At 39.3% G+C, this 13,137-nt stretch overlaps 1 protein-coding gene across 2 annotated transcripts in view; it reads left to right on the forward strand.

The window, feature by feature from the left end:
- The window catches only part of GUCY1A2 (guanylate cyclase 1 soluble subunit alpha 2), a 135,222-nt gene that overhangs the window by 92,232 nt on the left and 29,853 nt on the right, over nt 1-13,137 (forward strand). For both annotated transcript variants that reach the window (XM_085064016.1, XM_085064027.1), the window contains exon 6: nt 1,245-1,388. In XM_085064016.1, coding sequence (XP_084920142.1) covers nt 1,245-1,388 — 144 coding nt within the window. The remainder of the gene's footprint in view (nt 1-1,244; nt 1,389-13,137) is intronic.

Genomic DNA, 13,137 nt, shown 5'->3' on the forward strand with positions numbered 1-13,137 from the left:
CAGATCAGGTTTGATGGTGGGAAGTATTTGCTCATACTTCTGTTCTAGACTCATGCTCTGGGTACATTTGCATGTAATGCTTACTTTTTCAGGTACTATTTGTATTGAGATGTTATTTCCAGTTTATCAAGACTGGAAATTAATCTGAGAAAGTCCAGGTATACTACTTAGTAGATTCTCTGCAGAGAGAAGAATCAGCTGTATTTATTCTCTGAATAACTCCTTTCTCGGTGCTTGCTTTCTTCTCACCCTAGTTGTAGCTGAAGCATTTTCTGGCATTCCTGTAGTGTTGTGTGCAGGGTGAAAGCCAGATTAGTTATGTAGCAAAACCCAAACTAATCCTTGAGGTCTGTTTGGGCCCGTGTTAATGGATTTTGTGCAAGAGTGTTACAGATGTGTGGGCAAGCAAACTGCAGAACACAATGCTGTAAATAAAGCTTCAGACCTCGAGGGCTGCAGTGTTTCTCAGGCTGCCTTTATCCAGAGCCAGAGGGCTTCTACAATTCATTTGGCTCCCACTTCCTCCTGGGGGACAGCTTTTTTAAAAGAAAATCAGGATAAGAGAGCAGTAAGGCCTGCCTGAAGAGACCAGAGGGATCAGTCTGCTCAACATCATGCCTGCAGGTAGGGAATGCAGGGTAAGATAGCCTGCATAGTAGAGAGAGACACCAATTCTTATTTGAAAATAAAGGAGAAAGGTGCAGTCAAAAGTCTGTAGCGGTAGCATCTATTTGTAAATTATACCAGGAAGAGCTACTCGCTAATGAGAAGTTAGATAGTCTTCACTGGTTTTTATGGTGATGTTTTCCTTTTTCTAATTCTCTTCCTGATATAATTTTCTAGCATGTCAAATACTAATTATGAGTTATAATTATGCAGCACTATTCTTACCCAACAGCAAACTCAGCCAGGATAGTAAGAAATGAAGCTGCAAGAAGTTTCTCATTTAGGAAAATGCAATTTTCTGTTACTGCTGTGGGAAAATGTTATCATATCTCAGCTGATACCATACACTGTTCTAAATGATCTTCTTTGCTTATAATGGTGATAAACCACTATGCAGTTGCATATCAGGTTTTGACTGAACCTGTTTGCAAACTCAGGTAATTATGATATTTTGTCTGATTGCTTATTTACAGATGTTTTGCTCACATGTTTTAAGCAATGCAATTTGATTGCAACCCTAATGGTAGGGTTCCCTTTCGTTATCACACTGTAACACTGGATTTGTCTGATTGCTGCAGGTGGAAACAATAGGTGATGCGTACTGTGTTGCAGCAGGGCTCCACAAGAAAAGCCTTAGTCATGCTAAAGCCATTGCCCTGATGGCACTGAAGATGATGGAGCTTTCAGAAGAGGTTCTCACTCCAGATGGAAGCCCTATTAAGGTAACCTCTTTGCCCTTTATTCTCAGCTAGTGATACATGGACCTGATTAATTTCATTGTGTTCTGTCAATAGAAATCTGTTTATTGCTAGGAGAATTTACAGTTGCAGCAGTTTGTCTGCAGCTCTGATGGGCCACATGCCTCTTTTCTACAGAGGTGCAAACCTGCATAAAAGGAGAATATGTTGACTGCCTGCTCTTTCTCAGTGTTAATGTGCTTCCTTCCATGCTATGCCATTTCCTTCTCCTTGTTTGGTACAGGAGGTAGCAGGAGAGGGAAAACCCGATGTCCTTTTGTAACAATTTCAAGTTCCTCTGCTCTTCTACTTCTTTTGATCCTATACCAACATATGGAAAAGAATACCATTCTGAAAAAAAGAGTTGGACTATGAATCTTGAAGAAAATTCTTTTAAAGCTTCATGTGAACATTCATTGAACACAAAATAAGAATTAAAAGACAAATGTTGCCTGAAGATACCAGAAGACATAGCATTTTCAGTTTTGATCTAAGACTTTTTCAATCAAGTATTATTTTAATCCTATTAAAAAGATATAATTCTTGGTTGACTTTATTTATTTTTCCAATAGCTGTAGCCAATTAATATATGCAAACCACACTGGTACATGCTGGGAGAGCTGTCTTCCAGAGCCTCTTCATATTTTCACTTTCTTTTGAATCATTGCTGCAATTGTAGGGAAATTTTGAAGGTATATGTTTTACTCTGAGACTCACTTATTGTGACTGTTTTCATTTTTCAGAAAATTCCTCATATTTTCACTGTCTGCATAAGAAAATCTGTAAAAGAAAGGCTATAAAGACATTGCAGAGGAAAAATGTATAGAATAAAATGCTGGGAATGACTAAATATTTTCAAAAAGACCTAATAAACCTCTTTAGAATTCAGAAGAAAAAAATCAGTTCAGCATGCCTAAACTGAAAGTAGAGGTACTGAGAAGCTCACCAGCATTTCTTAATTTTACTGTCTTCAGTTTTAGGTGCAATAAATTTCAGGGCAGGGGGGAGGGTGATATTGTAGAATGTTGTTACCTTTGTATGTAACCTAGAAGCTGTGCTTAAAAATAAGTCTTTATCTTACATAGGGGTGTATTCTGATTTGTTAAAAAATATATTAAGATTAGGATTCCTCTCACATGGATATTTACCCTGTAAACTGTTGCAATAAGGACTTTCAGAGAAGTCAACTTTAGTTTGTCCTAGTTTATATGTCTACTCTAGGATGAGATGAATCATGCCCTAAAAATGTGTGTTTTTTCAGTTCTCTGTAAGGGGAATCTATGGACTTAACCTAAATGTGGATGTCTATGGTGTGAGCTTCTACACTCTGTCACATGAGTCCTCCTACAAATGGCAAAGAATGCATAGTTTTTCCTAGTGGTTATGTCAGAGATCCTCACAGTTAAAAACATACTCATTATTTCTAACTTCACTTAGCATGACTTTTGCCTTCCAGCGAGTGTTAAATTGGCTGAAATGATCCCTCTTTTTGTTAGTTGGCAATTTTTCACTTAAAAATAACCATGAAGGGGCCCATTGTGCCACAGGTTCCCATCAGCAAATGTTCCATGCGCATGAAAATGTCTTAGAGCAGCATCAGGGGAAATTCAGATTGGATATAAGGGAAATGTGATCAAGAACTGGAACAAGCTCTGCAGGAAAGTGGTCATGGCCCAAAGCCCATGCGTGTTTAAATGTTTGGACAATGCTCTTGAATATATGGCTTAACTTTCAGATTGCCCTGTGTGAAGTCAGGAGTTGGACTTACCTGAAGTTCAAGGAGTATCTGTAAAAATTGCTGTGGACTCAGCTCAGAGCCTTCAATGGGAGACTTTAGGCATGACAGCCTTTACAATTAAGCCTTGTCATTAAAATATATAAATACTCGATAAAATTAAAAATAAAGTGCACATTGTGGTCTGTAAGATATTTATATGTGGCCTGACTTTTAAACAGCAAATTAAATTGTACTATAATGTGGTTACTTTGAGCTGGTCCTGTTGATACAGTGTGCAAAACAAATGCAGGGTTTTGACTGTATTTTGACCTTAATTCTTATCTGTGATTCATGTCAACAAGTACAAGTCACATTTTCAAAGTCCTTGTCAAGTGTGTTGGATAACAAAATCCTAATGCAGATTTTGCTCTGTTACACTGAAAAACCTACGTCAGATTTGGGTATTTGAAAAGAACTTGAAATCAAAGGGCAGCTTTCCTCATGCCCAACATTTAATAACTTTGACAGCTTTCGTGATTTACTGTGACTAAATTCTGACTTTTCTTTTCAGAGCAGTCTAAAAGCCATTTTGAAAAAGTAAGAAAAGTACTTCAGTAAGTCTGAGGCAATTTTTCAAAATATTGTTCCTACAAACAGGAGGTCCCTAACTTCTGATCTCAGGAATAAACAACACTATTCTGTTCCATTACTGATGGTTACTCAGTTTGGTATGTCTAACTTTATGATTATGGTTTATGGAATATATATATTACTTTGATGGATGTATTTTGTTGTCATCTCAAGACTGAATTCACCAGAATGCAAGTATTTGCTTTTTGTAGTGCTTGAAATGTTCATCCCTGTGATAGCAGTGGATATCTTACTAAGTGATGCTTAAAATCTCAAAAAGTTGGGATGAAAAAGTCAATGAATAAAGCAAAAAAATACGACATCACATAAACAGGAATTTAGGATAAGTTTTTCACCTATAAAGTGCATTAGCAGATAATCAAATGAGGATTGTTATCTGGGTACACAGTTATCCTGTGAAGGTATTCATTGTAGTGATCACAGAAATAACTTGTTTGTACAACCATGAAAAATCTGCCCCTTGCAGCAATGCTAGTGTGGCCAGTAAGCAGTGATGGACCCCAGGATGGTGACCAGGTGTATGAAGAGGTCTGGTTTGTATCCAGATGATGCTCTGAGTCAGCTCATAGCACGCTGGTGAGAGCACCATGGTGTGCAGCTGACACAGACTCAGGCATTTGGTACTTCCAGCAGAGCCAGAGGCAGTGCAAATGCAAGGGCAGGAGGGAGACTCTGTGCCTGCTCTCCTTGTACCTGGGTGAAAAGCCTGGGATGTGAGGGGTAATGAGAAACTGTTGTTTTGCAGAAAGAGAGATCGAGCTGTATTATAGCAGCACCCAGAAATCCTATCATCAGGGCTGTAACACAGCCTGCCCTCCTAGAAAGAAATATTTGTAACAGAAAATGGGCTGATCAATTCCCCTGTGAGTGATGGAGAGGGTTTCAGCTCCCTGTGTGATATTTTTAAACTCAGTTCTACTGGAGGCAAAATCCCATTACTTTAGAATGAGCTACGGCCTTAGTACAAAAGGAGGACTTTTGCTGCAGACACTGTGTGTAGAATTTGCTATACATTTTTATACTTTCAGCATAGCATTTTACTCTGGAAGCACTTCTTTGATTCATGTTCCGTGCAACTAATTATATGTAGTGCTTTATGACTTTAGTCTGAAAATATTGATTTAAAATTGCCTCCTACATTTAAGTGAGTGTTACTTGAGTTTAGGATGTGCTTCATATTTTACTACTTTTTTTTTAGATAAAGTGGAATTACATTAATTTTAATAGCTGGAGATAATACTGTAAGAAGAATTCTCCAGGGCATTGACCTTCAGTGAAATGTTGCAATGCAGATATAGAATTCCTGTAGAATATTATTGCTGAGATAACTTTTTACTGTGCTTTAAATCTTACCTAATTAATCAGTGTAAATCCCAAAGAAAGTGAAAGACCTTCTTTTCTTTTTTTTTTCTTTGTTGAAAGGGCTGCTGTGGCAGAACATACCTAGTTTTGACTAATGAGATTTCCTGAGAGAAAATTATCTGCTTATTTTTGTGGAGTATGAAGGTGTATGTAATAGGGTCATGAAGAGATAAGAACTGGGAACTCACAGCGGAAAAGTGAATGATTTGCATGAAGCTGGTGAAATTAACTACAGTTATCAAGATTAGTTGTGTGCAGGTGTTCCTGTCTAAAACATTAATGTTGAGTCCTACCACAATAATTCAAAACACATTGTAAAATGTTTCACAACAGCAGAAAAATGTCATGTATCTTTGAAATTGTTTATGTTACAGTAACATGAGAATTAGACCTGTAAATACTGTAATCACAAACTGAAGCAAATACATACCCTCACCTTTCTTTTTGATCACTTTTTAATGACTAGTTTGTAAAATACTCTAAACAGAGTAGTGTAGAAAATGTCTAGCTGATACTGGCTTCAGTTTGATTAATTTATTCTCAGGTGAGGTAGATGTGACCTTTTATTTGCACGGCACATAATTTGGTCCTTAGCTCAGTTGTTTATTATCCAGAGAGAGTACTTGGCACACTTGAAGCTTCTAACTTTCAGATGTGCATTGCCAAAGCGATTTTATTACTGGATTTTTAAGCTGCACTCAAACAGTGTAGGCATTAACATAATCTAATTTCAAACACTGACAGTGGGAACAGGTACAGCTAAACTTGTCATTGTAGCTCTCTCTTAAATGGAGAGAGTAAATTTAGTCTGCATTCATCTGACATGCTTTCAGTGTCTACTTTGTAATGAAATATATGAATTAATATTTGTCAGGTAAGTCCTGCCTTAACAGTGAACAGGTTAATGACCTCTCAGGATGGATGATCCTTCTGGAAGGAGCTGAACTGAAACACAGGTTCACAACTTTGTTCAGTCACAGACTTTCCCTTTGAACTTTAGGTGCAATCCAGAGTTTCTATACTTCAATTGTCCATACTTAGGTGACAAATAATGCTTTATGAGTAGAACCATTACTTTAGCCTGCCTAAGATGTGTGACCTTACAGCCTTGTAGCTGAATTAGTTTTGGTTTGTGTTGTCTATTTAAATACCTGTGATCATGGTGACTGGAATAATAAAAGCCTGAGTTTGATAAACCAATGCTTTCTACTGGCCAAATGGTAAATTTTAATTAGCATGAACTCTGCCTGATGAGTAAGGGCACAGAAGAGTCAAAAGGGCTCTGTGGATTGTAATGGCTTATGGCCACAGTGAGTGACACCCTTTCCTAAATAACATGGAAATGGACAATGAATTTTAGAGTGCACAACATCTTCTGCTGGTTCATTAAGTATTCCTCTTTGTATTTCAGTGATATGCCTCTTGGGCCCAGGACACAAGTAGAAAGTGCCAACATTTGTATGTGTAAATGGGATTTTTATTTTCTAAGTAGAGAGGCCATTCCCAAAAACGAGAGAGAGTAGCAAGTGTTGTCTGTGTAATGCTTTGCAGTGTTTCTTGCCTTGCTTATTATTCAGGTTGTGGTGTGCTAGTTTTATACCAGTTTAATGGTCCTCAGCAAATGTACATCTTTACGTAAGCAGCAAAGGTTGTCTGGTTTAAGTTGTGAAAGGCTGACTGCTGATGCAGGCATTCTCAGCAGCCCTGTGTGAAAAGCTGCTGCGATACTGCACTGCTCCTTGCTCCATCTGTGGTCTCCTAGCAACTCCGCTTTGTACCTAATGTCTACATCAGACTCTGGAAGGTATATAATATCCTACTTCAGCCTGCAGAACTTCAAATTAGAAATATCCTTGTGTTAAAATGACAAATCAGAAGCAGTTCCACAAGATAAACCTTCAAGAGCTTGTAGTTTCACAGGCTGACCAGCACTAGAGCATCGCAACAGCTTTGGGGAGTATTCAGAGCTGCATGGCAGGGAAGGTTTGTACTTTTTCTTGAGAGCACTCTTGGGAGAGGGTGAGTCAAAGTCAGCCCTGGTGACAATTCCCTGGACTTGGGATAGTTCATGATTGCATTTCCTCAGTTTGGCCCAGTGCCTTTGGAAATGAGAAACGAGAAGAGCTGATTGAAGCACATTTCCCCAGACGTGGGAAATCGCAAGTTTTGTTGGACTAAGGGAAAATTCACTTTCCTCAGCCCTCCAGTCATTTTCACTCAACTTCTTCCTTTTGTGTGATTTTAATAATGATCAAGTGCTTTAAAAAACAAACCCAAACCCATTATTTGCAACTTCTTTTCTTTTGAAGGGACTTTGTAGTATACAGTCATGTTATACCCACAATAGGACAGTGTTACTATACGCGTTGCAGTAACAGGGGTAACTGGGGTTTATGTGGCTAGTGGGTGCACAACAGCAGCTTTGTGTAAGAATCTGGTCTGAAAATTAGACTGATACTTATTCTGCTGATGAGAGCAGTTTCCCAAAGAGTTGGTTACTTTTAGATGGCACGCATTTCAGTACTTAGATAAAGTCTGCAGAGAATGAGAAAGGTAGATATTCAAGGCTGCCAGGACTTGATTCTGCACATCATATGGATCCTCCTGCCCAGGCAGAGGCATAATATCAGGATTGGCAACCCAGTGTAAGCCCAACTTGAGTATATTAGAAAGCTGTGAAGATTTTTTTTCTGACTGCTGGGAGAAAGAAACCTAAAAGACAAGCAAGGAGCTAATTCTTAACATGAGGATCTACTGAGAAGATCCCTCAGACTTGCCCCTTCTCTCATGCCATATGGTCTCTGACATTTACTCTCTGGCAAGCAGGAAGCACAAGTGCCATTCTATCTATACTTGTCACTGTGGCAGAGGTAAAGCATACTAGTAGAAATCAGGGTAGTTACCCAGGGCACCTTCTGAACTTTTCCACTGTTATTAGTTCACAGTGATTGCTGTGATGATGCTACATGTTCACAACTCTTTGTGACTCACAGTATGTAGATTTAGCTGCATACAGAAATGCCTCTGTAATTCAGTCCTATTTCTGTTCTTTAAGGGAGACCAAAGCTTGCCATGATGGCTGCACCGAGGTTGTAACTTTGTCCTGGTGCCTCACAGTGAGCAGATACTTTCATTTCCTTCTCTAGGAGCTATAAGTACATGCACAGGGAAAACCAGCAAGGATTTCAAGGTTTAGATCCCTCCAGAGGCCACAGGATATGCAGCTGGATTTGGGGTTAGCTTCAAGGTCACCGTGTGACATCTCTCACGGTTCAGCAGTCATTCCAGACACAAACGCCTCCAACTAATACTCCAGATGTCTGGCTAGTAGTAGAACTGGTTGGGAATTTTCCATAGAAAACACTTTATGGCTGAGAATACTTTACGATAAAAAACAAATCATCAGGCGTATCTACCAGATTTTAGTAAATTATCGATCAAAACTCTTTTCAGTGTGCTAAATACCAGTAGTTACTGGGACAATTACCTGGGGGGAGGAGGGGGGAGAACCCCAGAACTTAAAAGAGAAAAAAGCATTGAACTTGTGTTCTTTAGGAAGAACAAGCCCCCTGCATCCTTATTTATCTAGGGTGGAAGATATCCTATGATACTGTTTTGCCCCTGGGCTTGGGTTGGGACATTTTTTGCAGCTGCCAGAACTTCACATTCTTTGACTGTTACAGTCAGTGGGGGACTCCCATGCTGAAGCTGAAATTTTCTGTTGTTATTATTGTCATTGACTCTTTATTCAGACAAAAATTAGGCCATGATAACAATAGAAACACAACCCACCAGGTGAATAAATAATTAAATTTGTGGTGTATACAGCATTTCAGAAGGTTGAAATTGTTGCTTCTTTGTGAAGGGAACAATGGACAAAAATCTAGTTAGAATTACAAAGTGTACAATGTTATATGTTTATATAAAATAGAGACATAAAACCATATCATTTGAAATAATGAATGAATATTTAAATAATTGGGCTAGGGAATCCAAGCTAGCTGAATGCCAAAATTTTATTTCTCCTAAATCCTAATTGTATGTTCTCTTCTTCCATCAGTATGTCTTCCTGTCATATAAAAATTAAAAAGTCAGGTTTCCACTATCCTACAAGAGTATTTTTTCTTACCTCCCATGGAGAAGACATGAAAAACATTACACAAAAACTGAAAAAAGTAGTGATGATACAAGAATACACAAACCTACAGGGAGTCACAGAAGATAAGCATCTTATATACTGAGAAACAGGCACAGACTGTGCATAAAAGTAGTGCTTGATTGGCTTTTTTGCAGTAAGCATGACCAGCAAGTGCTAGGCTTGAATTGCTACCTCACTGGGTTAATAGACAGAGGTGATCCCAGAGGCCTCAGAGGGAGATGCAGAGATGAAAATGCCATGCCCTTTGAAGCTGTAGAGGTGGTAGCTACCTCAGTGTCTGTGTTTCCAGCTGCTGAGATGCTGTCAGGCAGACGCTGCCCTGTGCTGCATTGCTACAGTATCTGCCTCTCCCTTCTGTGACCAAGCTGTCAGCACCTGCTTTGTGGTCTGCTGCTTGGAAATAAGGAAGCCTGTTCTGTCCAGTGCTAGTGATATTTATTTGCTGTTGTAATGTTACGTACATTGCCTTTTCTAAACTGGGCAGTATTGATGTTTCAGAACTGCTGATACGTCACTGATACTCAGTTTCTGTGTCTCTTCCAAGGGTCCAAACAGTTCAGTCACCTAATCCAAAGGGTTTACTTTATCTGGAGTCACAGTGAACCATAAATTGTAGGTTTTGGCAGTGAAAAGGGCAAATCTACCCCATCCTTTGGTTTGACCCTGCCCTAGAAGAAAGAGGTGGTATTATAACTGCAGAAACCTTCCAGTGGGCAAAAGTAATACATCCTCCTGGATAATGCAGCTTGGGTGCCCGTGGGCTAGGTGACAGTGCTGACATAGCTCCTTCTTCTTTCATCCAGTCTGGAGAAAAAGATTCAAGAAAGGGCCTTGTACCATCTACTGCTTCCTCCTTCTCCCTTGTCTGCTACTGCATGAGTAGTTTTGGATAAGGTGCAACTGAAACTACACAAAGCAAAAAAAAAAAAAAAAATAGAGCTAAGCTGCCTGCTCTGTTTTATACTGCATGACTTCTGTTATACATTTAAAGGGCACAGTTCTCCTCTCCACAACCTATTAGTTCTCTTGTCCCTTTAATATAATTCTGCGAGGCAGCTTATGCTCACTGGAGGAAAGGTGCAAAGCTTTTTAATGCTGCAAGGAAGAGCACCTCAGCAGTCCTTGTCTTTCCTGACCCTGGATTGCAAGCAGAGCCTTGCATTGAGTCCCAGAGGAGCTGCCCCTGGGTTGTCTTACGGAGATCAGTGTTTTTCTGAGCCCCACTGGGTAATCCTGTAGAAATGTTAACCTTTATGCAGATCTGGCTCAATTCTCTGGCATCCACAGTTGCAGCATTTTTAGAAGCAGCTGCCAGCATCTGCTCTGCAAGCTTAAGAAGAAGAAAGTGCATTAGTTAACGGCAATTCTCTGCTTGGCTTCCCCCATTCTATCCAACATGCACAGTTCAGAGAAGAAAAGTCAAAGTCTGCAGTTTTCAGCACCAGTTAAAAAACTCCATGGCGTAACTGTTGTCATTATTCTGAGCTAAACAGTGAGTCATTACACTGTGCTATATTTGAGTGAACAGTTCAGATGGGGGGTGGATGCTGGAGGATTATACTTGGCCTTCTGTTTGAAGCTGACAAGTTCAGCAACATTGTTCAACCGTTTCAGAATAGTTTAGTTCCCTAAGGAAGAATGCATTTCCTGTCATAAATAAATCCATAAACTAAATGTTTCATGGTATTTCAGCTTCCTTTTTTATGAGAAATAGAGCATTTTGGAAAAAATGCCAATACTTCAGAGGAATTTGCAAGAGCCTTTTTTGTTCAAATATCTCCCTTAAATCTAAACTAGGCTAAAAGCAATTAAATGTAAATAATAATCTTCAGAGGCTTTATATTGAATAATCTGAAGGGGTTTTTTAACAAAATTATCTCCATATTTTTATTGGATTTTGGTTTTGCATTAATATTTTGAATAGAGAGGAGAAGCAAAAACATTTACAAATAATCTGAGGATATTCAATCCAAGCATGTGACTTGTTTGATTGCATCAATAAAAATAAAAGGGAAAGTGGTATAGACAGAAGTGGATTAGGATGCACAGTGATTTCTCCACCTGACAGAACTTGAAGGTGTTGAAGTAATCATTATTGTGAAGAAAGACCTGATTTTTGTCCAGCTTTGGAGCTTCATTCCAGGAAAAAGAATCAACCCTAAGAAGAAAGATGGGAAGAGATGTATTCTGAGACCCCATTTTTCCCTCCTGCAAAATCTCCATGCCATAAAGCAAAGGCCCTGGATAATTTCTTGCTGATATGTAGTTTTCCTAGTGTGAGCAAGGTAATTATTTACATTTAGCTAAATATTCTGATAATATTTAGCTAAATATTTAGCTAATGCTGGTTAAAGCTTTCACCATTATTTTAATATCTAAAATTTAAAAAACTGATTTAAACAAAGTCTATCAAAAGTCATAGAGTCATAGAACAACCCTTTGAGGTTGGAAAGGATCTCATAAGATAAGCCAGTTCAACTTTTGTGTGCGAGAACACCCAGATGATATTGTTGAGCACCCTGTCCAGTTGCAGCCTGAGCACCTTCAGTGATGAGGACTCCACCATATCCCTGGGGAGGTTGTTCCAGTGACTGACTGTTTTCACTGTAAAAAATTTCTTTCTTATATTGAGATGAAACCTCTCCTGGTGCGAATCATACCTGTAGCCCCTTGTCATCTCCTTGTGTCCTCTGAGAGACTCTGTCTTGTTTGTAGCTGCCTTTTAGGTACTGGAATACTGTGATGAGTTTCCTCCCTTGGGTCTCTCTTCTGCAGGGAGAAAAGGTCTAACTCCTCCAGGCTTCCCTCACAGGGCAGGTTCTCCTTCTCCAGCTCCAGCCCTGTGATCACCTTCATGTCTTTCCTTTGGACACTGCAGTTTGTCTGTGTTTTTCCTGAGCAGGGGGTGGGGGCCAGCCCTGGACATGGTGCCCTGGTGCAGCCTGACAAAGGCTGAGCAGAGTGGGATGATGACATCTCCATCTCTGCCAGCAGTGCCCCTGCAGAGGCAGCCCAGGATCCAGTGTGCCTTTGTTGCTGCAGCAGTGCACTGCTGACCATGCCAGCTTGCCCACCAGAACCCCAGATCCCTTCCAGCTAGGCTGCTTCCCAGCCACACTGACCCAAGATTTCACTGAGCTCTTCAGTTATTCTGGCCCAGGTAATGTGATCATATATTTACATCGTTAAAATTTGATGTTCATCTGGGAGACACAACATGTTCTTTACAACAGCGTGTATTTTCACTTTTCTATGGAAGTAGTGACACCTTTTACCATAATTTTAATGGAAAGTGAGTAATTACCTCCCTATATGCCTTTCTAAAAAATTATCTTTTCTGTCATCTCTCTATAGACTATCTGTTTTTCTTTCTGTGACAGCATACTTTGTTGTAGGTCCATTTGTGCTGCATTTTAAAAAATGGATGAAAAAAATTAGTAAAAACCTTTACCAGAAGAAAAAGAATCCCATGAATAGTGAGATTTTTTAACTCCCATACAGTTATTTGGGAAAGGGACTAACTGCTGCTGTTACTGCTTTACTACTGTCATTTCTGCATAGTTGCACCCACTCTGTAGCCACAAACACCACTTTGCAGAATTAGTTACCATTTCCTTTGGGAGCATCGATATGATTTGCTTAAAAGAAGCAGACTGTTACAAAACCTTACCTTGAAGAAGTCTTTTCTTTTTCTTTGCTGATGTATGACAGTGACAACAAATATATAATATGAAATGGCAACATATATTTCCCTGTTATTCCAATAAGCATTTCTGTGGGGTTTTTTAGATAAATGCTGAGATCTCAAGGTGCTACAATTGTCAGAAAATAATTGAGCTTTGTGG

Source organism: Lichenostomus cassidix, chromosome 1 (genome assembly GCF_008360975.1).
Source record: "Lichenostomus cassidix isolate B80296 chromosome 1, HeHo_3.0, whole genome shotgun sequence".
In the NCBI taxonomy this organism is placed as follows: Eukaryota; Metazoa; Chordata; class Aves; order Passeriformes; family Meliphagidae; genus Lichenostomus; species Lichenostomus cassidix.